Source organism: Neovison vison, chromosome 9 (assembly GCF_020171115.1).
Source record: "Neovison vison isolate M4711 chromosome 9, ASM_NN_V1, whole genome shotgun sequence".
Classification (NCBI taxonomy): Eukaryota; Metazoa; Chordata; class Mammalia; order Carnivora; family Mustelidae; genus Neogale; species Neogale vison.
In genome coordinates this window covers 19,185,608-19,212,221 of record NC_058099.1, presented here as the reverse complement: position 1 = coordinate 19,212,221, position 26,614 = coordinate 19,185,608, and the positions used below count along the sequence as shown (strand labels likewise).

The window sequence follows — 26,614 nt, the reverse complement described above, 5'->3', positions numbered from 1 at the left end:
AGGGTGGGGCGTCGGGTGGAGGACTGCAGCAGGTGGTACCAGGCGTGCGGGACCGCCCATCAGACCTCACCGTGGCCATCTGGGGAGGCGAATTGGGAGGGAGCCGGCTGGACGCAGACTCTGGCACAGGCTGCTGTGAGCATCCTGGCAAGAGGAGGGCGCCTGGGCAGGGGCAGGACAGGAAGGGGCAGTGGCCTCGGGGCCAAGAGTGTCTCCAGAGTGTCCTTGGGGTGCCCATCTGATGCCCACAAGGATACACCTAGTGGAGAGGTTGGTCCCTAAAAATCAACCATCTTACAAATACGTTCGGAGCCCTGGAGATGGGGCCACGTTGGAGGCAAGCCCACTTGGAGGCACAAAGAAAACAGAGCCCCCGACACTGGGAGTCCAGCAAGGAAGGTCGGCTTCCTCACATGCCCAAAAGCCCTGTGAGTTAGTGGCACGGGTGGGAAGATGCACCACCTGGGTGGGGGGCGGCAGAAAAGCTGGGGCCACATTTTTCATACAATTCTGTGCATGAGTGGCCCAAGCTATCTAGAGGGACGGGACCATAACTGTGGCACCTGACACCCGTTCCCTTGGCTTCTCGGCAATCGCCCTCCCAATAGCGTGGACGCACAGACCCACACCTGCCACATCCTTTGGTCAAAGCAGGAGCCACGCTATGCCTGGGACACCTCGGCGGGGGACGCTGCCCTGGATCCCTACTGCCACACCCTCGGCTCCCCCTTCCCACCTTCATCTCCCTGCAAAGCCTCTTGGCACCCAGGTCGGGGGACCCGGAGGCTCAGAACCTACCAGAAATCTTCTCTTCTCAGCTAATTGCCATTTTCAACTCCACTGAGAAGGACCCACTGAAAAGTGAAATAGAAACAGGCCTTGGTGGGTAGGGAGCAGCGAGTGTGGTGGTCAGCCACAATGACTGGTTGGGGTTGGGGGGCTGGAGAAAAAATGAAGGGAGGATGCAGCTGGGGTCGGCGGGTCGGCGAGAAGCTCTGGCAGCGTAGGAAGGAAGTGCAGTACCCGAGAAAACCGACTTCGGAGTCAGACGTTGAGAGACGGTGCAGGCAAGCCTCTGGGACCTCAGTATCTCGTCCAGGAAGGGGGCACATGGCAGGGGTCCGGGGGGCTGGCATGTGCCCTGTGTGAGCCTGCCATGCCGAATACTAAGCTCAAGGATCGGTGTCTACTGGGTACTCAGGAAAGGGTGGCTGGTGTGGCTGTCTGCTACTAGGCAGAGCACTGGAAAGAGAGTCCAGGCTCCTGCTTTGGCAGACACCAATGTGCTGTGCATCTCCTACCAGCTCTGACCTCAGTAAGGAGGGGCTTGGCCTGGCAGCCTCTAGTCAAAACGCCCAAGGTCCTGACTGAGGCTGTGGGGGAAGGTTGGAGAAACCCCCATAGGAAGGCAGGCAGAGTGTGGAAATGGGCACTCAACGGATCCCCGCAGGAAAGGCTCGGCTTATCTTCGAGCCTTATACCTCACAAACTTGAGTCAAGAAACCACACGTCGAGGACACACACCACAGATGTGGGCAGCTTTGGGAATTTTTTCTTTTCTTCTTTTTAAAAAAGATCAAAATTCATTCTTCTTTATTTGCCCCCATGATGAAAATAGATACGTATTATTAGCCAGAGGTGGATGGTGCAGGACCAGGAGACCCCACAGATCACTTCTGGGCAGAAGGTGACCTCAGTCCCAGCACTTTCTATAGGGGCCGGACCCCTAGAAAGCTCCCTTTCCAGACCGCCGGGCCAACACCCCTTGAACAGCAGAGACACCCAGCAGGCAAGGCCTGAGCTAGAAGGACACCTCTCAGGAGGGGGCTGTGGGGCCTTCAGCAGTGACTCCAGCTGATCCCCTGCCCGGGGGGCAGCAGCAGCCCGCCCACCAGCCTGCCCCCGCCAGCCAGTTCTGGGTCTCCAGAAATCAGAAGAGGCAGGACCCCCATAGGCTTTGGGTCTGGCGCATGTTGGCAGAGAGGGAGCGGCTCATGTGCTTGGTGGTGGAGCAGATTCCCTCGGCGGCCTGCATGGCTTCTGTGAGCGCCGTGTTGAGCTCCTCCAGGTCTTCCAGGTCCAGCTGGATGGAGCGTCGCTGCCCCCTGACCGCTCAGGTGGGGGTTGAGGGGGGCCAGTCAGCAGGGGCTGCGTGGGCTGAGGAAGCCTTGGCACAGAGCCCGGCCCCCAGTGACAGGGCTCTCTGTGCAGCAGGGGGTCCAAGGTCACCCAATGCCAAGTGCACAGCAGAGCTTTCCCCAGGCTGCTCTGGCTCTAGGGAAGACACTTTCCACATCTGCGTCTGACCTCTTCAAGTCAAAGGTCCCAGAGAAGGGTCTTGCCTCCCTCCCTGGCCTGGCCTGAAGCCAGTGTCACCCCAAGGGGAATCAAGTGCCCCCTGAGCAGAATCTCAGGCAGAAGGCCCTCCAGCCCCACTGCATCTCCCACGCTCACCTGAGGCCCCAGGGGTCTGTGGGGCTTCGGCAGGGCCCGACCACTGCAGCACAGAGTGAGGTTGTGGGATGGTGAAGGACAAGACCTTGGTCCCCTAGGGCACCGTCCCTGTGTGGATGCTGTGGCTGGGCTGGGGCGGGTCCGAGTACAGGTTCACCTGTCCAGGAGGGGAGACATGAGCAGAGCCACATCAGGGTTGGGGCAAACTCCTCAACAGGCCTCCCTTCACTCATACCATCACTTAGGCACTCAACAAACGTGCCTTGTAATAACTACTGCTACCTTTAGTGGAGCCCTTGGGCGGGGGCCAAACACGGGGCCAAGGACTTACAGGCCCTTCCATCCTCTGTTCACGGCAGTCCTGAAGGGGAGGCCGGGCAGGGACCATCATCTCCATTTTACAGAAGAGGAAACTGAGACTCTGGTTAACTCACTCAAAATCTCCAGCTGGAAATCCTTGGGCTGAGACTACAACCCTGCCATGACCCTAAAGACTCTGGTTTCCCAGATTAATCATTTTTACTAATATTTGTTACCATAATTTATGATGTAACTGCAATTATAATTAATATGGTATTTCACATTTAGCAAGTATATTACAATTATATATTACTAATAAAAACGTTTTTAATCATAATTATCCTATTGATAATAATGACAATTGATGAGTGTCTGAATGAGTGAGTAATCCATCACATGCATGAGCTCCTCTCTCAGTCATAGCAGGTTTCTGTCATCTGAGGGTGGATTTCATATGGTCAACAGCCCAGTGGGTGAGGGAGAAGTCTGGAATCAGGCCAACGGCCAAGCAGGTCCGTGTGAAGCACAAGATCAGAGGAGACCCAGGAACGGATGGCGGGCCAGTGCAGGGCTGGGCAGCTACGGTCTGTTCTGGTGAATTACATTCTAGCAGACACAGCTGTGCTTGCTTAGGTGTCATCTAGGGTCTTTCATGCTACCACAGTGGCCGTGAGTCACTACCAGAGACTGTATGGCCCACAGAGCTGAAAATATTCACCTGTGGGCTTTGCCACTGGTCACTCTGAGTCCTACAACAGACGATTTAACAGACATCTCTTTGCGCAGAGTGACTGCTCAATAACCAGAAGCCACTACCCTCATATTCATCATCACCATTATGATTGCCGTTCCCATCATTACACATCACCATCACCACCACAACCTTCATCACCATCATCACCATCACCAGCATCATCACCATCATCCCCACTACCATCATCATCAGCATCATCACCACCATTATCATCATCACCATCACCATCACCTCCATCACCATCATAATCACCATTATCATCATCATCATTACCACCATCACCACCATCATGATCATCACCATCATCACCACTATCACCATCACAATCATCGTCATCACTACCATCATCTTCACCACCATGATCTTCATCACCATCATCACCACCACCATCACCACCATCATGATCATCACCATCATCACCACCATTATCATCATCATCACCATCACCATCACCATCATCATCACCCTCATCACCATCATTACCATCAACATCACCAACACCATCATCACTATTGTCACCACCATCACCATCACCAATGTCATCACCATTATCACTACCCACCATCACCATGACCAGCATCACCACCATCATCAGCATCACCAGCACCATTATCACCATCATAACTACCATCACTACTATGACTGTCATTATAACCATCACCACCATCACCACCACCATCACCATCACCATGATCTCCATCACCAGCACCACCACCATCATTCTCTCCATTATCATCACGATTGTCATTTATGGGGCCATCATGGAGGCAGGTCCCTGGAAACACTCTTCCCCTGGGGTGCCTCAGTGCCTCCCCGCTGGTCAGGCGGCTTATCTTACTGCTCCCCGCCGCCCCAGGGTCAGACGTGGGCAGTGTAGGGTACACGCCTGATACACGGAGCTCCCTAGCCCCCAGGCAGGCAGCCTCTCCCTGCTTAAGCTGCTCTTCACGTCCTGGTTGTGGCACAAAAACCTACTCCAAAGCGAGGGACAATGGCCCAGCACGGCCTGGCCCCCATTGCCTCCCCCTCCTTCGGACCCAGCATCTGATGAGAACAAAGCTGGACTTTAATATTCTTCTCTGCCATCTGCTCAGACCCACCTGTGGGGGCTTTCCCATAGCACCCCTTTCCTCCTAGGGTGACCTGAATCTGGGGAAGGCCAGCTCCCCACCCTGCCCATCCCCCACCCTGCCCTGGCAGGTGCTATGGTCCCAGTCTCCTGTTGCACAACTGAGTGTCAGGAAACAGCCAGAGTAGACTTCCCAGTGGGGCCATCCTGTGTTTGCTCTGTCCACAATGAATCAAGCCACCGCCGTGGACAGTCACTTTCCACCAATGACCAGCTGCCCCGTGCTGGGAAAAGGACGGAGGGCAAGCAAGAAGGGGAGAGGCTGGCAGGTGGATTCCAGTCCCTGCTTCCTGACCGGGACATGGTCTTGGTGAGTCATTCCTTCACTCTGGGCCTCAGTTTCTCCCTCTGCACAATGGGGGTGCTAAGCCCTTCCCTGCTTGCTACCACAGTTCGAGCTATTGTTCTGTAATAGCAGGGTGAATCGTCTCACATGGAATGGTATTCAACCGCTCTATGAAGAAGCAGTTTCCTGTAGTTCAACCCAATACGTAGCACCTTTCCAAATAATCGCAGCTACGGGGTCTTGCACACTTACTGTGAGCAGGAGCTCTGTTGGGTGTGATACGTTTTCATCATATTTCCTGCCAAACTTCTCTTGGCATTGGGCCTGGGCCAGTTGGAGGGGCGGGCAGGGAGGGGTGTCCAGATGCTCGTCCCACAGAGGTACTATGGCATCCCTGAGGTTGTAGGAAGATGGAGAAAATGGTACTGCATCGGGCGGGGGTGGTGCTGGGTGCACTTGAAGGAGCTACTTGGAGAGCCTCTTGGGAGGAGACAGAGACCTCCAGGGGTACCTGAGTGACAGCGAGGACCCCTCCTTCCTTCTGAATGGGGCTCCATTTACTTGCTGCGAGAGAAAGCATTCATTTCTCTCTACGCTACTCAGCACACACAGGGCCACGGAGTGTGATTCAAGGACAGGGCACAAGAGGGAAGAGTTGTTGGCCTGGGGCCTGACCAGCGTCGGTTGTGAAGAAGGAGGTTTAGGGCTGTGGGTCACTCTCGTGCCAGTACCGGGCACCAGATCCCCAGTGACAGGCAGGCTTCTCTGTTACTTAATAAACTTTGTGTGTGTGCATGGACATGTGCATGGATGTGTGTATGAGTGTGTGCACGTGTGTGCATGGATGTGTGTGTGTGTTCATGTGTGTGTGCGTGTGTGGTACGGGACATCCTCTAAAGCTCTGAGCAGAAGCCCCATGGCCCAGGGTAACGGGGGCGCTCTCCCTGTAACAGTCAGCTCCCCGCTGAGAGAAGCAGGGTCTCCAGTCCGCCCCAGTCGCATCATCTCACACCGGGACCGCTGGGACGGCACCTGGCTCCCTACCCTGACCCCCCAATCTTCCCCGCCCAGAGGGAACTTTCTTTTTCTTTTTTTTTTTTTAAGATTTTATTTATTTATTTGACAGAGATCACAAGTAGGCAGAGAGGTATGCAGAGAGAGAGAGAGAGAGGGAAGTAGGCTCCTTGCTGAGCAGAGAGCCCGATGCGGGACTCAATCCCAGGACCCCGAGATCATGACCTGAACCGAAGGCAGCGGCTTAACCCACTGAGCCACCCAGGCGCCCCCAGAGGGAACTTTCTAAAGAGCAAATCGACTACTCGTCTCCCACCTCGCTTAAAACCTTCCCATTTCTCCTGATTCCTGCGGGGTCCAGGGCAGACTCCCCAGCCCGGCTCCTGTGCCCTGCAGGCTCGGTTCCCGCCAACCTCTCCAGCATGGGTCCCGTCACTCCCACGCCATCCCACTGCCGGCCACTCGGACCCAGGTCCTCCGCACGCCCCACGTTCTCTGCCCTCCACTCTTCCCCGCTGACGAACTCCGCTCCTTTTCTCAAGACTCAAATTAGGGCAATGCCCATCCAAAACACCAAGTGAGCTGGCAAAAAAAAAAAAAAAAAAGAGCAAAGAAAAGAGGAAATCCCACTTCTGACAAGGATGTGGAGGAGGGGACTCCTCTGTGTCACCAAATTGGCACCACATTAGACAATGTTCGTGTTTTTGATTTGTCATGTGTTTTGTCATCTCTCTTTGGGGAGAGAGGTTTTTTTTTTTTAATCAGCTTAATTGAGGTGTAATTGGCATACAATAAAACGCACACATTTTAGGTTCAGGGTTCAGCGAGTTTTCACAAATGTGCATTATGCTCGTAACCACCCCTGCGGTGGAAATGGGGCATACGGCCACGGACCTCAGAAAGTGCTCTTCCAGCCTCTGGCCCTCAGACTGCCCTCCTTGCCCGAGGCAACCACCGGTCTGATTTCTGCCATTCTAGATCAGTTTGGGGGGTTTGAGAACATTCTGTACCTGGAACCAAACAGTATGTGCTTGATGAGTCTGGCTTTTTTTGTTCAGCAGAATGTTTTCATAACTACCATCACTACTATGACTGTCATTATAACCATCACCACCATCACCACCACCATCACCATCACCATGATCTCCATCACCAGCACCACCACCATCATTCTCTCCATTATCATCACGATTGTCATTTATGGGGCATCATGGAGGCAGGTCCCTGGAAACACTCTTCCCCTGGGGTGCCTCAGTGCCTCCCCGCTGGTCAGGCGGCTTATCTTACTGCTCCCCGCCGCCCCAGGGTCAGACGTGGGCAGTGTAGGGTACACGCCTGATACACGGAGCTCCCTAGCCCCCAGGCAGGCAGCCTCTCCCTGCTTAAGCTGCTCTTCACGTCCTGGTTGTGGCACAAAAACCTACTCCAAAGCGAGGGACAATGGCCCAGCACGGCCTGGCCCCCATTGCCTCCCCCTCCTTCGGACCAGCATCTGATGAGAAACAAAGCTGGACTTTAATATTCTTCTCTGCCATCTGCTCAGACCCACCTGTGGGGGCTTTCCCATAGCACCCCTTTCCTCCTAGGGTGACCTGAATCTGGGGAAGGCCAGCTCCCCACCCTGCCCATCCCCCACCCTGCCCTGGCAGGTGCTATGGTCCCAGTCTCCTGTTGCACAACTGAGTGTCAGGAACAGCCAGAGTAGACTTCCCAGTGGGGCCATCCTGTGTTTGCTCTGTCCACAATGAATCAAGCCACCGCCGTGGACAGTCCACTTTCCACCAATGACCAGCTGCCCCGTGCTGGGAAAAGGACGGAGGGCAAGCAAGAAGGGGAGAGGCTGGCAGGTGGATTCCAGTCCCTGCTTCCTGACCGGGACATGGTCTTGGTGAGTCATTCCTTCACTCTGGGCCTCAGTTTCTCCCTCTGCACAATGGGGGTGCTAAGCCCTTCCCTGCTTGCTACCACAGTTCGAGCTATTGTTCTGTAATAGCAGGGTGAATCGTCTCACATGGAATTGGTATTCAACCGCTCTATGAAGAAGCAGTTTCCTGTAGTTCAACCCAATACGTAGCACCTTTCCAAATAAATCGCAGCTACGGGGTCTTGCACACTTACTGTGAGCAGGAGCTCTGTTGGGTGTGATACGTTTTCATCATATTTCCTGCCAAACTTCTCTTTGGCATTGGGCCTGGGCCAGTTGGAGGGGCGGGCAGGGAGGGGTGTCCAGATGCTCGTCCCACAGAGGTACTATGGCATCCCTGAGGTTGTAGGAAGATGGAGAAAATGGTACTGCATCGGGCGGGGGTGGTGCTGGGTGCACTTGAAGGAGCTACTTGGAGAGCCTCTTGGGAGGAGACAGAGACCTCCAGGGGTACCTGAGTGACAGCGAGGACCCCTCCTTCCTTCTGAATGGGGCTCCATTTACTTGCTGCGAGAGAAAGCATTCATTTCTCTCTACGCTACTCAGCACACACAGGGCCACGGAGTGTGATTCAAGGACAGGGCACAAGAGGGAAGAGTTGTTGGCCTGGGGCCTGACCAGCGTCGGTTGTGAAGAAGGAGGTTTAGGGCTGTGGGTCACTCTCGTGCCAGTACCGGGCACCAGATCCCCAGTGACAGGCAGGCATCTCTGTTACTTAATAAACTTTGTGTGTGTGCATGGACATGTGCATGGATGTGTGTATGAGTGTGTGCACGTGTGTGCATGGATGTGTGTGTGTGTTCATGTGTGTGTGCGTGTGTGGTACGGGACATCCTCTAAAGCTCTGAGCAGAAGCCCCATGGCCCAGGGTAACGGGGGCGCTCTCCCTGTAACAGTCAGCTCCCCGCTGAGAGAAGCAGGGTCTCCAGTCCGCCCCAGTCGCATCATCTCACACCGGGACCCGCTGGGACGGCACCTGGCTCCCTACCCTGACCCCCCCAATCTTCCCCGCCCAGATGGAACTTTCTTTTTCTTTTTTTTTTTTTAAGATTTTATTTATTTATTTGACAGAGATCACAAGTAGGCAGAGAGGTATGCAGAGAGAGAGAGAGAGAGGGAAGTAGGCTCCTTGCTGAGCAGAGAGCCCGATGCGGGACTCAATCCCAGGACCCCGAGATCATGACCTGAACCGAAGGCAGCGGCTTAACCCACTGAGCCACCCAGGCGCCCCCAGAGGGAACTTTCTAAAGAGCAAATCGACTACTCGTCTCCCACCTCGCTTAAACCTTCCCATTTCTCCTGATTCCTGCGGGGTCCAGGGCAGACTCCCCAGCCCGGCTCCTGTGCCCTGCAGGCTCGGTTCCCGCCAACCTCTCCAGCATGGGTCCCGTCACTCCCACGCCATCCCACTGCCGGCCACTCGGACCCAGGTCCTCCGCACGCCCCACGTTCTCTGCCCTCCACTCTTCCCCGCTGACGAACTCCGCTCCTTTTCTCAAGACTCAAATTAGGGCAATGCCCATCCAAAACACCAAGTGAGCTGGCAAAAAAAAAAAAAAAAAGAGCAAAGAAAAGAGGAAATCCCACTTCTGACAAGGATGTGGAGGAGGGGACTCCTCTGTGTCACCAAATTGGCACCACATTAGACAATGTTCGTGTTTTTGATTTGTCATGTGTTTTGTCATCTCTCTTTGGGGAGAGAGGTTTTTTTTTTTTAATCAGCTTAATTGAGGTGTAATTGGCATACAATAAAACGCACACATTTTAGGTTCAGGGTTCAGCGAGTTTTCACAAATGTGCATTATGCTCGTAACCACCCCTGCGGTGGAAATGGGGCATACGGCCACGGACCTCAGAAAGTGCTCTTCCAACCTCTGGCCCTCAGACTGCCCTCCTTGCCCGAGGCAACCACCGGTCTGATTTCTGCCATTCTAGATCAGTTTGGGGGGTTTGAGAACATTCTGTACCTGGAACCAAACAGTATGTGCTTGATGAGTCTGGCTTTTTTTGTTCAGCAGAATGTTTTGGAGATTCACGGCTGTTGTCTTATATGCCAGTAGTTGGTTCCTTTTGATTGCTACATAGTATTCCCTCTATGAAACTGTTACAATCTGTCTTTCCATTTTCCTGACGACTGGCATTTGAACTGTTTCTGGTTTTTGGCTATTTCGAATAGCAGAATAACATCATAGTCTTGTCCGTGACATGTTTTTCTCTCTCTTGAATGGTAGGGCATGGTAGAAAGGGATTTGGTCGCTTTCTGACTCGTGGCATTCACCGCGAGGAATGGTGAACATCACCATACGAAATGCTAGAGGCAATTCTCTCTCTATAAAGCTGGAAAAAAATAAAATGCTACGGATATAAAGAGAGGGCACCATTAAGTACGGGGAACCTAGGAAGAGCACGACAGGGGTGTGCATCCATTAAAATTATAACCACTGACTACACGGAAACATGGGAAATGACTCAAAATATATGAAATGAACAGGGATACAAAACTGTAACATAACATAAGAAGGCTTTGGGGAAGTATTCGTTCATAGGGCTAAAGATCTGACCCGGTCAGGCAGAAACACTCATGGACTGTGGATGCGCACATCTGGGGTGCTGGGCACTGTCGGGGCCTGGGGACCTCCTGGTGACGACAGAGGCCACCTTCCTGTTCCATGGCAGGGGGTGGAGACCACACGTGCATCATTTCTTGTTTTAGATGTTGGGAGCTAGTTCAGGTAACACCACATTTACTGGAAATAGACGTGTAACTTGGACACCTCCTCCTTGTAGAAGGATCCCTGCCTCCGAGTGTTGGTTGGCACCACCCTCCCCCAATGGACTTTTGTTCCCCCATGGTTGTCACCACACTCTGCTGGAATGGAATCCATGGTTTTCCTTACCCCTACTCCAGAGCCTCTCCCCATCACCCACCCCCATGCCACCTAGTCTGGGAACTGTCTAAATCACTTTCAGCATTATGTCTGGCTTTCACTCTGGATGCTCAGGGAGACACAAATTGGGTAAAGTCAGTAAAGAATCTTCTTTGGGCTCAGGTCATGATCTCAGGGTCCTGAGATCGAGACCCACATCGGGCTCTCTGCTTGGTGGGGAGCCTACTTCCTCCTCTCTCTCTGCCTGCCTCTCTGCCTACTTGTGATCTCTCTCTCTGTATCAAATAAATAAATAAAATCTTAAAACAAACAAAACAAAACAAAAGGAAAAAACCTCTTAGCTTGCTTAGAGGTCCCTCTACTGAAATCTACACACGTTTCATGATACCACTCCAGCCCACACTCAGCTTGGCTTTGAACAGCCTGACCTTGGGGCCCCTGTAACCCTTCAGGTCAGGGTTCTGAATTAGACCAAGGTTTGGAGGCTTTAGCTACAGTGGGCTTTGGGGGAGGGAGGGGAGGATTTGTGCAAAGCATTTCACAAGAGCTCAAGGACTGTGTCACCAGGGGGGCTCCAGGGCTCCTCCCACAGCTCATTATAAAATCACTGTCCCCTCCCACCAGCAGCTCTGCCTGACTCCAGGTGTCTCTCCATCTAGGCATGGCGCTGTCCTGGGCCCTTGCTGCCCTGAGCCTCCTTCCTCTGCTGCATGCCCAGAGCCCAGTGTGTGCCAACCTCACAGCAGCGCCCATCACCAATGCCACCCTGGACCAGGTGCGTCCCTCGGCCCCCGAGCAACAGGGGCAGCTGCCTCCTTCCCTGGGCTCCCCTTCTCCCGCTGGTTTGTGGACGCCGCCCCCCCCACCCCCCCGTCTGATTCTGCCTGCTACTGCCTGCTTCTGCCCTCTTCTCTCCTGGGTCCTGGGGTGACCTTCTGACCAGGCTCTGGACGCATTCTTCTGCTTCCTAACTCAGAAGCCTCATGGCAAGTTCCCTCAGAGGGGACATCCTGTCCTGGGCCCGGAGGGCCACCCAGTGTCTGGGGAGGTTCCTGACCCTCAGAGTGAGCTCCTGCGTGTGCCCTCCTCGCCTGGGGCCCCAGTCTCCCTGCGTGTAAAAAGGAGGGGGACATCTTTGTACCTGGCTGGCTGGCAGGCAGGGGCATTCGGCTCCCAGCCTTTGTCATCAGATCTTGGCTTCTCCCCAGATCTCTGGCAAGTGGTTTTATCTCTCCTCGGCCTTCCGCAACCCGGAGTTCAACCAGTCAGCGAGAACAATCCATGCGGCCTTCTTCTATTTCACTCCCAACCATACGGACGACACAATACTGCTCGGAGAGTACCTAACCATGTAAGACCCCCACATACCAGCTTGCCCCCAGCCCCAGCTTCTGTTCCTAGCTGCTGGGAAACCTCGAGCAAGTCCCTCCTTCCTCCTGACCTCAGCCTTTTCATCCGTGGATGAGGAGGGCGGACTAGTCGGCCCAACTCTTGCCCTCGATGATAGCGACCGGTGCTTGTCCACTTCTTCTCAATGATCCTCCTCTTTTTCACCCTTCTTCTGTCTGGCTGTAGTGGGAACAAGTGCATCTATAACTCCAGCTATCTGAAGGTCCAGAGGGAAAATGGGACCCTGTCCAAACACGGTGAGGACCAGCGCTCAGGCGGGAGGACTGGGGTGTGTCATGGGGACCTGTGGATGGACCAGACAATAGGGTCAGTGCTGGGGCGAAGCCACAAAGAACCCAGGTCAGGCCTTCCTCCTACATTTCTGATGTCCCAGGGTCTCCACACTGCAGTAACAAGTAATAACCGTCCCCAGATTTGAGCTCTATGTGCCAGGCACTGTTTGAAGTAATTTTACTAGGATTAACCCACCTGAGACTCACAATCTTAGGAGGACCTGACAGCGATCAGCTGAGGAAACAGAGAAACAGAGAGGTCAGTTGTTTCCCTGAAGTCACACAGCCTGTAATTAGAACTAGAATTCAAACTGAGGGCTGGCTGCAGGCCTGCCTCTCTCCACTACTCTTTCCCCTTTGGGACCTGAGGGTGGCAGTCTGTGTCAGGCAGGGAGTGACCCCACTCCTGTCCCCACCATCGCCCCAGAGAGGGCACATAGTAGGAGCATACAAATGCTGGTGGTATTAAACCAACAGCCCTGGGCAGCCCTGAGGCTCCTGTCTGTGCCTCACTTTTCTCATCTGGAAAATGGGGAGAAAGGCCCTGACAGCCACAGTCAGCACGAGGCTCCTACGATTCCACAACTCTTTGCAAGGCCCGGCACACAGAGGGAGTGAAGGTCGTTGGCCCAGGTGAACTCCCAGCCTTCACTGACCCCTGGGGGGGCCACGGGAACACTCATGGTCAGACCCATTGTGCTATGTGGTCTCACCCAGAAGTTTTCTTCTCCAGAGTCTGGCAAAGAAGTGTTTGCCGATCTCCTGCTCACTAAGGATCCTAAGATCTTCATGCTTGGCTTCTCCCTGAAGGATGAGCAGAACAAGGGACTGTCCTTCTATGGTAAGCACCGTTCCAATGTCCACCCCAACCCGACCTCACCCAGCAGACCACCTGTCCCTGTGGCTGGGCCCCCAGAACCCCCGCCCTCCCCTGAGCCCCAGCGAGGCCCCCGGCATGCTCACCCAGCCCCCTTGTTCCCTCCTGCAGCTGACAAGGCAGAAGTGACTGAGGAACAAATGAGAGTTTTCCATGAAGCCATCACGTGCTTAGGCATGCAGAGGTCGGAGATCAATTACACTGATGCGAAAAAGGTGAACGCAGTGCAGACTAGGCTATGCCCGCCATCGGAGCCATCCTGCCTGGGGGCAGCCCCAGAGGCCTGGATAGGGAGACCAGCCGGCCAAGGCTGCATAGTGAGGCAGGATGTCCTACTTTTAAGCACCTGCCTCCCTGCAGGGACAGCTGAGCTCCCCAGAGGCCCAAAAGTTGAGGGCCCAGGAGGGAAAGTCCCTGGGAAACAGGGAGGACAGGAAGGGAGGAGGAACAGTGGGAATAGGGTGGCAGTGGGAATTTGACAGGGAAACACACAAGGGTGATTATCGCTTACACCTGCCGGCCACGGCCCAGACATCAGATACGTCAGAGGCTTTCCTTGGTCGTGTCCTATAAGGCAATCTCTAAAATCACAGAGCTGCTGAGTGGGCTATACTTTTTCAGATAGGCATGATATACTTTTATTATCATCAAAGTAAAAAGGTCTCCGTTGGCCACCTGAGGCCATCTCTCCTGCCCACCAGCATCCTAAAGCTCCTCCAGTCCCCACTCCTGGCAGCTGCAGGAAAGGCCTGGGCACACAGCACCAACTGGCTCTGGTGTGCAGCCTGCCTTCCCCATCCACTGGCTGGGGGACCGCAGACAGGCCGCAAGGCCCCCTGAACCTCGGTTATATCATGTGCTCAGGAATCCAGATCAGCCCAGGGGCTTGGCGAATCCTCAGTACACAGCAGCGCTTTGTAAAGCCTCTCTGGAGTGCAAGAAGCTGAGGCTCAGAGCTGGACCGTGCCTCGCCCAGGGTCCCTGAGCTGGCGCCACAGTCCGGAGCTCATCCACCCTTGCCCTCACAAGAGCCCCTCGCGTCACCAGGCTCCCCTCTCACTGTCTTCCAGGATCTGTGTGGGCCGCTGGAGAAGCAGCACAAGGAAGAAAGGCAGAAGGAAAAGGAGGAACACACAGCGTTGGACTAGGACCCTGGGGACCGTGGGGCCCATCCTCAGCCCTAGGCCCACCCCTTTTGTACATGATGTTTTTGTCTCAGGTGCATTAATAAAGCTTCTGCCTTTGAAACAGGAGGCAGGGGCTCGTTTGCTCATGTTGTCATTCATTCATTCATTCATAGGTGTTGAAACCCTCCCTGAGCTGAGCCCTCGCTGATCAGGGCATAAGGCCCAGCCCTTGGTGGGAAGAGCCCCCGCTGTCCTATCCAGCATGACTGGGGGGATGACGGGAACAGAATGTTGTGGGAACCCAGCATGGGGAGGTTCCTTCTGCAATGAAGTCTGGGAAGGCTTCCTGGAAGGGGAATCTGAACCTGCCTAGAAAGATTTGGAGGTTTGCACACCTGCTCTTCCAGCTGCAAGCCAAGGATCTGGGAGGATGTTTGGCAAACAGAGGCAGAGCGCCCCGGTAGGAGTTCAGGTAAATGAGGGTGGGGCGTCGGGTGGAGGACTGCAGCAGGTGGTACCAGGCGTGCGGGACCGCCCATCAGACCTCACCGTGGCCATCTGGGGAGGCGAATTGGGAGGGAGCCGGCTGGACGCAGACTCTGGCACAGGCTGCTGTGAGCATCCTGGCAAGAGGAGGGCGCCTGGGCAGGGGCAGGACAGGAAGGGGCAGTGGCCTCGGGGCCAAGAGTGTCTCCAGAGTGTCCTTGGGGTGCCCATCTGATGCCCACAAGGATACACCTAGTGGAGAGGTTGGTCCCTAAAAATCAACCATCTTACAAATACGTTCGGAGCCCTGGAGATGGGGCCACGTTGGAGGCAAGCCCACTTGGAGGCACAAAGAAAACAGAGCCCCCGACACTGGGAGTCCAGCAAGGAAGGTCGGCTTCCTCACATGCCCAAAAGCCCTGTGAGTTAGTGGCACGGGTGGGAAGATGCACCACCTGGGTGGGGGGCGGCAGAAAAGCTGGGGCCACATTTTTCATACAATTCTGTGCATGAGTGGCCCAAGCTATCTAGAGGGACGGGACCATAACTGTGGCACCTGACACCCGTTCCCTTGGCTTCTCGGCAATCGCCCTCCCAATAGCGTGGACGCACAGACCCACACCTGCCACATCCTTTGGTCAAAGCAGGAGCCACGCTATGCCTGGGACACCTCGGCGGGGGACGCTGCCCTGGATCCCTACTGCCACACCCTCGGCTCCCCCTTCCCACCTTCATCTCCCTGCAAAGCCTCTTGGCACCCAGGTCGGGGGACCCGGAGGCTCAGAACCTACCAGAAATCTTCTCTTCTCAGCTAATTGCCATTTTCAACTCCACTGAGAAGGACCCACTGAAAAGTGAAATAGAAACAGGCCTTGGTGGGTAGGGAGCAGCGAGTGTGGTGGTCAGCCACAATGACTGGTTGGGGTTGGGGGGCTGGAGAAAAAATGAAGGGAGGATGCAGCTGGGGTCGGCGGGTCGGCGAGAAGCTCTGGCAGCGTAGGAAGGAAGTGCAGTACCCGAGAAAACCGACTTCGGAGTCAGACGTTGAGAGACGGTGCAGGCAAGCCTCTGGGACCTCAGTATCTCGTCCAGGAAGGGGGCACATGGCAGGGGTCCGGGGGGCTGGCATGTGCCCTGTGTGAGCCTGCCATGCCGAATACTAAGCTCAAGGATCGGTGTCTACTGGGTACTCAGGAAAGGGTGGCTGGTGTGGCTGTCTGCTACTAGGCAGAGCACTGGAAAGAGAGTCCAGGCTCCTGCTTTGGCAGACACCAATGTGCTGTGCATCTCCTACCAGCTCTGACCTCAGTAAGGAGGGGCTTGGCCTGGCAGCCTCTAGTCAAAACGCCCAAGGTCCTGACTGAGGCTGTGGGGGAAGGTTGGAGAAACCCCCATAGGAAGGCAGGCAGAGTGTGGAAATGGGCACTCAACGGATCCCCGCAGGAAAGGCTCGGCTTATCTTCGAGCCTTATACCTCACAAACTTGAGTCAAGAAACCACACGTCGAGGACACACACCACAGATGTGGGCAGCTTTGGGAATTTTTTCTTTTCTTCTTTTTAAAAAAGATCAAAATTCATTCTTCTTTATTTGCCCCCATGATGAAAATAGATACGTATTATTAGCCAGAGGTGGATGGTGCAGGACCAGGAGACCCCACAGATCACTTCTGGGCAGAAGGTGACCTCAGTCCCAGCACTTTCTATAGGGGCCGGACCCCTAGAAAGCTCCCTTTCCAGACCGCCGGGCCAACACCCCTTGAACAGCAGAGACACCCAGCAGGCAAGGCCTGAGCTAGAAGGACACCTCTCAGGAGGGGGCTGTGGGGCCTTCAGCAGTGACTCCAGCTGATCCCCTGCCCGGGGGGCAGCAGCAGCCCGCCCACCAGCCTGCCCCCGCCAGCCAGTTCTGGGTCTCCAGAAATCAGAAGAGGCAGGACCCCCATAGGCTTTGGGTCTGGCGCATGTTGGCAGAGAGGGAGCGGCTCATGTGCTTGGTGGTGGAGCAGATTCCCTCGGCGGCCTGCATGGCTTCTGTGAGCGCCGTGTTGAGCTCCTCCAGGTCTTCCAGGTCCAGCTGGATGGAGCGTCGCTGCCCCCTGACCGCTCAGGTGGGGGTTGAGGGGGGCCAGTCAGCAGGGGCTGCGTGGGCTGAGGAAGCCTTGGCACAGAGCCCGGCCCCCAGTGACAGGGCTCTCTGTGCAGCAGGGGGTCCAAGGTCACCCAATGCCAAGTGCACAGCAGAGCTTTCCCCAGGCTGCTCTGGCTCTAGGGAAGACACTTTCCACATCTGCGTCTGACCTCTTCAAGTCAAAGGTCCCAGAGAAGGGTCTTGCCTCCCTCCCTGGCCTGGCCTGAAGCCAGTGTCACCCCAAGGGGAATCAAGTGCCCCCTGAGCAGAATCTCAGGCAGAAGGCCCTCCAGCCCCACTGCATCTCCCACGCTCACCTGAGGCCCCAGGGGTCTGTGGGGCTTCGGCAGGGCCCGACCACTGCAGCACAGAGTGAGGTTGTGGGATGGTGAAGGACAAGACCTTGGTCCCCTAGGGCACCGTCCCTGTGTGGATGCTGTGGCTGGGCTGGGGCGGGTCCGAGTACAGGTTCACCTGTCCAGGAGGGGAGACATGAGCAGAGCCACATCAGGGTTGGGGCAAACTCCTCAACAGGCCTCCCTTCACTCATACCATCACTTAGGCACTCAACAAACGTGCCTTGTAATAACTACTGCTACCTTTAGTGGAGCCCTTGGGCGGGGGCCAAACACGGGGCCAAGGACTTACAGGCCCTTCCATCCTCTGTTCACGGCAGTCCTGAAGGGGAGGCCGGGCAGGGACCATCATCTCCATTTTACAGAAGAGGAAACTGAGACTCTGGTTAACTCACTCAAAATCTCCAGCTGGAAATCCTTGGGCTGAGACTACAACCCTGCCATGACCCTAAAGACTCTGGTTTCCCAGATTAATCATTTTTACTAATATTTGTTACCATAATTTATGATGTAACTGCAATTATAATTAATATGGTATTTCACATTTAGCAAGTATATTACAATTATATATTACTAATAAAAACGTTTTTAATCATAATTATCCTATTGATAATAATGACAATTGATGAGTGTCTGAATGAGTGAGTAATCCATCACATGCATGAGCTCCTCTCTCAGTCATAGCAGGTTTCTGTCATCTGAGGGTGGATTTCATATGGTCAACAGCCCAGTGGGTGAGGGAGAAGTCTGGAATCAGGCCAACGGCCAAGCAGGTCCGTGTGAAGCACAAGATCAGAGGAGACCCAGGAACGGATGGCGGGCCAGTGCAGGGCTGGGCAGCTACGGTCTGTTCTGGTGAATTACATTCTAGCAGACACAGCTGTGCTTGCTTAGGTGTCATCTAGGGTCTTTCATGCTACCACAGTGGCCGTGAGTCACTACCAGAGACTGTATGGCCCACAGAGCTGAAAATATTCACCTGTGGGCTTTGCCACTGGTCACTCTGAGTCCTACAACAGACGATTTAACAGACATCTCTTTGCGCAGAGTGACTGCTCAATAACCAGAAGCCACTACCCTCATATTCATCATCACCATTATGATTGCCGTTCCCATCATTACACATCACCATCACCACCACAACCTTCATCACCATCATCACCATCACCAGCATCATCACCATCATCCCCACTACCATCATCATCAGCATCATCACCACCATTATCATCATCACCATCACCATCACCTCCATCACCATCATAATCACCATTATCATCATCATCATTACCACCATCACCACCATCATGATCATCACCATCATCACCACTATCACCATCACAATCATCGTCATCACTACCATCATCTTCACCACCATGATCTTCATCACCATCATCACCACCACCATCACCACCATCATGATCATCACCATCATCACCACCATTATCATCATCATCACCATCACCATCACCATCATCATCACCCTCATCACCATCATTACCATCAACATCACCAACACCATCATCACTATTGTCACCACCATCACCATCACCAATGTCATCACCATTATCACTACCCACCATCACCATGACCAGCATCACCACCATCATCAGCATCACCAGCACCATTATCACCATCATAACTACCATCACTACTATGACTGTCATTATAACCATCACCACCATCACCACCACCATCACCATCACCATGATCTCCATCACCAGCACCACCACCATCATTCTCTCCATTATCATCACGATTGTCATTTATGGGGCCATCATGGAGGCAGGTCCCTGGAAACACTCTTCCCCTGGGGTGCCTCAGTGCCTCCCCGCTGGTCAGGCGGCTTATCTTACTGCTCCCCGCCGCCCCAGGGTCAGACGTGGGCAGTGTAGGGTACACGCCTGATACACGGAGCTCCCTAGCCCCCAGGCAGGCAGCCTCTCCCTGCTTAAGCTGCTCTTCACGTCCTGGTTGTGGCACAAAAACCTACTCCAAAGCGAGGGACAATGGCCCAGCACGGCCTGGCCCCCATTGCCTCCCCCTCCTTCGGACCCAGCATCTGATGAGAACAAAGCTGGACTTTAATATTCTTCTCTGCCATCTGCTCAGACCCACCTGTGGGGGCTTTCCCATAGCACCCCTTTCCTCCTAGGGTGACCTGAATCTGGGGAAGGCCAGCTCCCCACCCTGCCCATCCCCCACCCTGCCCTGGCAGGTGCTATGGTCCCAGTCTCCTGTTGCACAACTGAGTGTCAGGAAACAGCCAGAGTAGACTTCCCAGTGGGGCCATCCTGTGTTTGCTCTGTCCACAATGAATCAAGCCACCGCCGTGGACAGTCACTTTCCACCAATGACCAGCTGCCCCGTGCTGGGAAAAGGACGGAGGGCAAGCAAGAAGGGGAGAGGCTGGCAGGTGGATTCCAGTCCCTGCTTCCTGACCGGGACATGGTCTTGGTGAGTCATTCCTTCACTCTGGGCCTCAGTTTCTCCCTCTGCACAATGGGGGTGCTAAGCCCTTCCCTGCTTGCTACCACAGTTCGAGCTATTGTTCTGTAATAGCAGGGTGAATCGTCTCACATGGAATGGTATTCAACCGCTCTATGAAGAAGCAGTTTCCTGTAGTTCAACCCAATACGTAGCACCTTTCCAAATAATCGCAGCTACGGGGTCTTGCACACTTACTGTGAGCAGGAGCTCTGTTGGGTGTGATACGTTTTCATCATATTTCCTGCCAAACTTCTCTTGGCATTGGGCCTGGGCCAGTTGGAGGGGCGGGCAGGGAGGGGTGTCCAGATGCTCGTCCCACAGAGGTACTATGGCATCCCTGAGGTTGTAGGAAGATGGAGAAAATGGTACTGCATCGGGCGGGGGTGGTGCTGGGTGCACTTGAAGGAGCTACTTGGAGAGCCTCTTGGGAGGAGACAGAGACCTCCAGGGGTACCTGAGTGACAGCGAGGACCCCTCCTTCCTTCTGAATGGGGCTCCATTTACTTGCTGCGAGAGAAAGCATTCATTTCTCTCTACGCTACTCAGCACACACAGGGCCACGGAGTGTGATTCAAGGACAGGGCACAAGAGGGAAGAGTTGTTGGCCTGGGGCCTGACCAGCGTCGGTTGTGAAGAAGGAGGTTTAGGGCTGTGGGTCACTCTCGTGCCAGTACCGGGCACCAGATCCCCAGTGACAGGCAGGCTTCTCTGTTACTTAATAAACTTTGTGTGTGTGCATGGACATGTGCATGGATGTGTGTATGAGTGTGTGCACGTGTGTGCATGGATGTGTGTGTGTGTTCATGTGTGTGTGCGTGTGTGGTACGGGACATCCTCTAAAGCTCTGAGCAGAAGCCCCATGGCCCAGGGTAACGGGGGCGCTCTCCCTGTAACAGTCAGCTCCCCGCTGAGAGAAGCAGGGTCTCCAGTCCGCCCCAGTCGCATCATCTCACACCGGGACCGCTGGGACGGCACCTGGCTCCCTACCCTGACCCCCCAATCTTCCCCGCCCAGAGGGAACTTTCTTTTTCTTTTTTTTTTTTTAAGATTTTATTTATTTATTTGACAGAGATCACAAGTAGGCAGAGAGGTATGCAGAGAGAGAGAGAGAGAGGGAAGTAGGCTCCTTGCTGAGCAGAGAGCCCGATGCGGGACTCAATCCCAGGACCCCGAGATCATGACCTGAACCGAAGGCAGCGGCTTAACCCACTGAGCCACCCAGGCGCCCCCAGAGGGAACTTTCTAAAGAGCAAATCGACTACTCGTCTCCCACCTCGCTTAAAACCTTCCCATTTCTCCTGATTCCTGCGGGGTCCAGGGCAGACTCCCCAGCCCGGCTCCTGTGCCCTGCAGGCTCGGTTCCCGCCAACCTCTCCAGCATGGGTCCCGTCACTCCCACGCCATCCCACTGCCGGCCACTCGGACCCAGGTCCTCCGCACGCCCCACGTTCTCTGCCCTCCACTCTTCCCCGCTGACGAACTCCGCTCCTTTTCTCAAGACTCAAATTAGGGCAATGCCCATCCAAAACACCAAGTGAGCTGGCAAAAAAAAAAAAAAAAAAGAGCAAAGAAAAGAGGAAATCCCACTTCTGACAAGGATGTGGAGGAGGGGACTCCTCTGTGTCACCAAATTGGCACCACATTAGACAATGTTCGTGTTTTTGATTTGTCATGTGTTTTGTCATCTCTCTTTGGGGAGAGAGGTTTTTTTTTTTTAATCAGCTTAATTGAGGTGTAATTGGCATACAATAAAACGCACACATTTTAGGTTCAGGGTTCAGCGAGTTTTCACAAATGTGCATTATGCTCGTAACCACCCCTGCGGTGGAAATGGGGCATACGGCCACGGACCTCAGAAAGTGCTCTTCCAGCCTCTGGCCCTCAGACTGCCCTCCTTGCCCGAGGCAACCACCGGTCTGATTTCTGCCATTCTAGATCAGTTTGGGGGGTTTGAGAACATTCTGTACCTGGAACCAAACAGTATGTGCTTGATGAGTCTGGCTTTTTTTGTTCAGCAGAATGTTTTGGAGATTCACGGCTGTTGTCTTATATGCCAGTAGTTGGTTCCTTTTGATTGCTACATAGTATTCCCTCTATGAAACTGTTACAATCTGTCTTTCCATTTTCCTGACGACTGGCATTTGAACTGTTTCTGGTTTTTGGCTATTTCGAATAGCAGAATAACATCATAGTCTTGTCCGTGACATGTTTTTCTCTCTCTTGAATGGTAGGGCATGGTAGAAAGGGATTTGGTCGCTTTCTGACTCGTGGCATTCACCGCGAGGAATGGTGAACATCACCATACGAAATGCTAGAGGCAATTCTCTCTCTATAAAGCTGGAAAAAAATAAAATGCTACGGATATAAAGAGAGGGCACCATTAAGTACGGGGAACCTAGGAAGAGCACGACAGGGGTGTGCATCCATTAAAATTATAACCACTGACTACACGGAAACATGGGAAATGACTCAAAATATATGAAATGAACAGGGATACAAAACTGTAACATAACATAAGAAGGCTTTGGGGAAGTATTCGTTCATAGGGCTAAAGATCTGACCCGGTCAGGCAGAAACACTCATGGACTGTGGATGCGCACATCTGGGGTGCTGGGCACTGTCGGGGCCTGGGGACCTCCTGGTGACGACAGAGGCCACCTTCCTGTTCCATGGCAGGGGGTGGAGACCACACGTGCATCATTTCTTGTTTTAGATGTTGGGAGCTAGTTCAGGTAACACCACATTTACTGGAAATAGACGTGTAACTTGGACACCTCCTCCTTGTAGAAGGATCCCTGCCTCCGAGTGTTGGTTGGCACCACCCTCCCCCAATGGACTTTTGTTCCCCCATGGTTGTCACCACACTCTGCTGGAATGGAATCCATGGTTTTCCTTACCCCTACTCCAGAGCCTCTCCCCATCACCCACCCCCATGCCACCTAGTCTGGGAACTGTCTAAATCACTTTCAGCATTATGTCTGGCTTTCACTCTGGATGCTCAGGGAGACACAAATTGGGTAAAGTCAGTAAAGAATCTTCTTTGGGCTCAGGTCATGATCTCAGGGTCCTGAGATCGAGACCCACATCGGGCTCTCTGCTTGGTGGGGAGCCTACTTCCTCCTCTCTCTCTGCCTGCCTCTCTGCCTACTTGTGATCTCTCTCTCTGTATCAAATAAATAAATAAAATCTTAAAACAAACAAAACAAAACAAAAGGAAAAAACCTCTTAGCTTGCTTAGAGGTCCCTCTACTGAAATCTACACACGTTTCATGATACCACTCCAGCCCACACTCAGCTTGGCTTTGAACAGCCTGACCTTGGGGCCCCTGTAACCCTTCAGGTCAGGGTTCTGAATTAGACCAAGGTTTGGAGGCTTTAGCTACAGTGGGCTTTGGGGGAGGGAGGGGAGGATTTGTGCAAAGCATTTCACAAGAGCTCAAGGACTGTGTCACCAGGGGGGCTCCAGGGCTCCTCCCACAGCTCATTATAAAATCACTGTCCCCTCCCACCAGCAGCTCTGCCTGACTCCAGGTGTCTCTCCATCTAGGCATGGCGCTGTCCTGGGCCCTTGCTGCCCTGAGCCTCCTTCCTCTGCTGCATGCCCAGAGCCCAGTGTGTGCCAACCTCACAGCAGCGCCCATCACCAATGCCACCCTGGACCAGGTGCGTCCCTCGGCCCCCGAGCAACAGGGGCAGCTGCCTCCTTCCCTGGGCTCCCCTTCTCCCGCTGGTTTGTGGACGCCGCCCCCCCCACCCCCCCGTCTGATTCTGCCTGCTACTGCCTGCTTCTGCCCTCTTCTCTCCTGGGTCCTGGGGTGACCTTCTGACCAGGCTCTGGACGCATTCTTCTGCTTCCTAACTCAGAAGCCTCATGGCAAGTTCCCTCAGAGGGGACATCCTGTCCTGGGCCCGGAGGGCCACCCAGTGTCTGGGGAGGTTCCTGACCCTCAGAGTGAGCTCCTGCGTGTGCCCTCCTCGCCTGGGGCCCCAGTCTCCCTGCGTGTAAAAAGGAGGGGGACATCTTTGTACCTGGCTGGCTGGCAGGCAGGGGCATTCGGCTCCCAGCCTTTGTCATCAGATCTTGGCTTCTCCCCAGATCTCTGGCAAGTGGTTTTATCTCTCCTCGGCCTTCCGCAACCCGGAGTTCAACCAGTCAGCGAGAACAATCCATGCGGCCTTCTTCTATTTCACTCCCAACCATACGGACGACACAATACTGCTCGGAGAGTACCTAACCATGTAAGACCCCCACATACCAGCTTGCCCCCAGCCCCAGCTTCTGTTCCTAGCTGCTGGGAAACCTCGAGCAAGTCCCTCCTTCCTCCTGACCTCAGCCTTTTCATCCGTGGATGAGGAGGGCGGACTAGTCGGCCCAACTCTTGCCCTCGATGATAGCGACCGGTGCTTGTCCACTTCTTCTCAATGATCCTCCTCTTTTTCACCCTTCTTCTGTCTGGCTGTAGTGGGAACAAGTGCATCTATAACTCCAGCTATCTGAAGGTCCAGAGGGAAAATGGGACCCTGTCCAAACACGGTGAGGACCAGCGCTCAGGCGGGAGGACTGGGGTGTGTCATGGGGACCTGTGGATGGACCAGACAATAGGGTCAGTGCTGGGGCGAAGCCACAAAGAACCCAGGTCAGGCCTTCCTCCTACATTTCTGATGTCCCAGGGTCTCCACACTGCAGTAACAAGTAATAACCGTCCCCAGATTTGAGCTCTATGTGCCAGGCACTGTTTGAAGTAATTTTACTAGGATTAACCCACCTGAGACTCACAATCTTAGGAGGACCTGACAGCGATCAGCTGAGGAAACAGAGAAACAGAGAGGTCAGTTGTTTCCCTGAAGTCACACAGCCTGTAATTAGAACTAGAATTCAAACTGAGGGCTGGCTGCAGGCCTGCCTCTCTCCACTACTCTTTCCCCTTTGGGACCTGAGGGTGGCAGTCTGTGTCAGGCAGGGAGTGACCCCACTCCTGTCCCCACCATCGCCCCAGAGAGGGCACATAGTAGGAGCATACAAATGCTGGTGGTATTAAACCAACAGCCCTGGGCAGCCCTGAGGCTCCTGTCTGTGCCTCACTTTTCTCATCTGGAAAATGGGGAGAAAGGCCCTGACAGCCACAGTCAGCACGAGGCTCCTACGATTCCACAACTCTTTGCAAGGCCCGGCACACAGAGGGAGTGAAGGTCGTTGGCCCAGGTGAACTCCCAGCCTTCACTGACCCCTGGGGGGGCCACGGGAACACTCATGGTCAGACCCATTGTGCTATGTGGTCTCACCCAGAAGTTTTCTTCTCCAGAGTCTGGCAAAGAAGTGTTTGCCGATCTCCTGCTCACTAAGGATCCTAAGATCTTCATGCTTGGCTTCTCCCTGAAGGATGAGCAGAACAAGGGACTGTCCTTCTATGGTAAGCACCGTTCCAATGTCCACCCCAACCCGACCTCACCCAGCAGACCACCTGTCCCTGTGGCTGGGCCCCCAGAACCCCCGCCCTCCCCTGAGCCCCAGCGAGGCCCCCGGCATGCTCACCCAGCCCCCTTGTTCCCTCCTGCAGCTGACAAGGCAGAAGTGACTGAGGAACAAATGAGAGTTTTCCATGAAGCCATCACGTGCTTAGGCATGCAGAGGTCGGAGATCAATTACACTGATGCGAAAAAGGTGAACGCAGTGCAGACTAGGCTATGCCCGCCATCGGAGCCATCCTGCCTGGGGGCAGCCCCAGAGGCCTGGATAGGGAGACCAGCCGGCCAAGGCTGCATAGTGAGGCAGGATGTCCTACTTTTAAGCACCTGCCTCCCTGCAGGGACAGCTGAGCTCCCCAGAGGCCCAAAAGTTGAGGGCCCAGGAGGGAAAGTCCCTGGGAAACAGGGAGGACAGGAAGGGAGGAGGAACAGTGGGAATAGGGTGGCAGTGGGAATTTGACAGGGAAACACACAAGGGTGATTATCGCTTACACCTGCCGGCCACGGCCCAGACATCAGATACGTCAGAGGCTTTCCTTGGTCGTGTCCTATAAGGCAATCTCTAAAATCACAGAGCTGCTGAGTGGGCTATACTTTTTCAGATAGGCATGATATACTTTTATTATCATCAAAGTAAAAAGGTCTCCGTTGGCCACCTGAGGCCATCTCTCCTGCCCACCAGCATCCTAAAGCTCCTCCAGTCCCCACTCCTGGCAGCTGCAGGAAAGGCCTGGGCACACAGCACCAACTGGCTCTGGTGTGCAGCCTGCCTTCCCCATCCACTGGCTGGGGGACCGCAGACAGGCCGCAAGGCCCCCTGAACCTCGGTTATATCATGTGCTCAGGAATCCAGATCAGCCCAGGGGCTTGGCGAATCCTCAGTACACAGCAGCGCTTTGTAAAGCCTCTCTGGAGTGCAAGAAGCTGAGGCTCAGAGCTGGACCGTGCCTCGCCCAGGGTCCCTGAGCTGGCGCCACAGTCCGGAGCTCATCCACCCTTGCCCTCACAAGAGCCCCTCGCGTCACCAGGCTCCCCTCTCACTGTCTTCCAGGATCTGTGTGGGCCGCTGGAGAAGCAGCACAAGGAAGAAAGGCAGAAGGAAAAGGAGGAACACACAGCGTTGGACTAGGACCCTGGGGACCGTGGGGCCCATCCTCAGCCCTAGGCCCACCCCTTTTGTACATGATGTTTTTGTCTCAGGTGCATTAATAAAGCTTCTGCCTTTGAAACAGGAGGCAGGGGCTCGTTTGCTCA

At 54.3% G+C, this 26,614-nt stretch overlaps 2 protein-coding genes across 4 annotated transcripts; both read left to right on the top strand.

Moving 5' to 3' along the window:
* Window positions 1-7,747: 7,747 nt before the first annotated feature.
* Window positions 7,748-14,581, top strand: LOC122916860 (alpha-1-acid glycoprotein-like). Of its 2 annotated transcripts, XM_044264250.1 has the most exons (7): window positions 7,748-7,825; window positions 11,409-11,524; window positions 11,958-12,100; window positions 12,325-12,395; window positions 13,165-13,272; window positions 13,420-13,523; window positions 14,379-14,581. In XM_044264250.1, exons 2-7 carry the CDS (start codon window positions 11,411-11,413, stop codon window positions 14,454-14,456), a joined length of 618 nt encoding a protein of 205 aa, XP_044120185.1. In that variant the 5' UTR covers window positions 7,748-7,825; window positions 11,409-11,410; the 3' UTR covers window positions 14,457-14,581. The 2 variants fall into 2 exon arrangements, with proteins under 2 accessions (XP_044120185.1, XP_044120184.1); XM_044264249.1 differs by lacking the exon at window positions 7,748-7,825 and having other exon boundaries at window positions 11,385-11,524.
* A 5,156-nt stretch (window positions 14,582-19,737) lies between these two features.
* Window positions 19,738-26,614, top strand: LOC122916859 (alpha-1-acid glycoprotein-like). 2 transcript variants are annotated; one of them, XM_044264247.1, is made up of 7 exons: window positions 19,738-19,861; window positions 23,442-23,557; window positions 23,991-24,133; window positions 24,358-24,428; window positions 25,198-25,305; window positions 25,453-25,556; window positions 26,412-26,614. In XM_044264247.1, the coding sequence occupies exons 2-7, from the start codon at window positions 23,444-23,446 to the stop codon at window positions 26,487-26,489; spliced, it is 618 nt and encodes a 205-aa protein (XP_044120182.1). In that variant the 5' UTR covers window positions 19,738-19,861; window positions 23,442-23,443; the 3' UTR covers window positions 26,490-26,614. The 2 variants fall into 2 exon arrangements, with proteins under 2 accessions (XP_044120182.1, XP_044120181.1); XM_044264246.1 differs by lacking the exon at window positions 19,738-19,861 and having other exon boundaries at window positions 23,418-23,557.

Coding starts and splice junctions, on each gene's coding strand:
- LOC122916860 (XM_044264250.1), top strand. CDS start 11,411: ATGGCGCTGTCCTGGGCCCTTGCTGCCCTGAGCCTCCTTCCTCTGCTG. Junction 12,101..12,324: donor CTCGGAGAGTACCTAACCAT/GTAAGACCCCCA, acceptor GTCTGGCTGTAG/TGGGAACAAGTGCATCTATA. Junction 13,524..14,378: donor ATTACACTGATGCGAAAAAG/GTGAACGCAGTG, acceptor ACTGTCTTCCAG/GATCTGTGTGGGCCGCTGGA.
- LOC122916859 (XM_044264247.1), top strand. CDS start 23,444: ATGGCGCTGTCCTGGGCCCTTGCTGCCCTGAGCCTCCTTCCTCTGCTG. Junction 23,558..23,990: donor CCAATGCCACCCTGGACCAG/GTGCGTCCCTCG, acceptor GCTTCTCCCCAG/ATCTCTGGCAAGTGGTTTTA. Junction 24,429..25,197: donor TGGGACCCTGTCCAAACACG/GTGAGGACCAGC, acceptor TTTCTTCTCCAG/AGTCTGGCAAAGAAGTGTTT.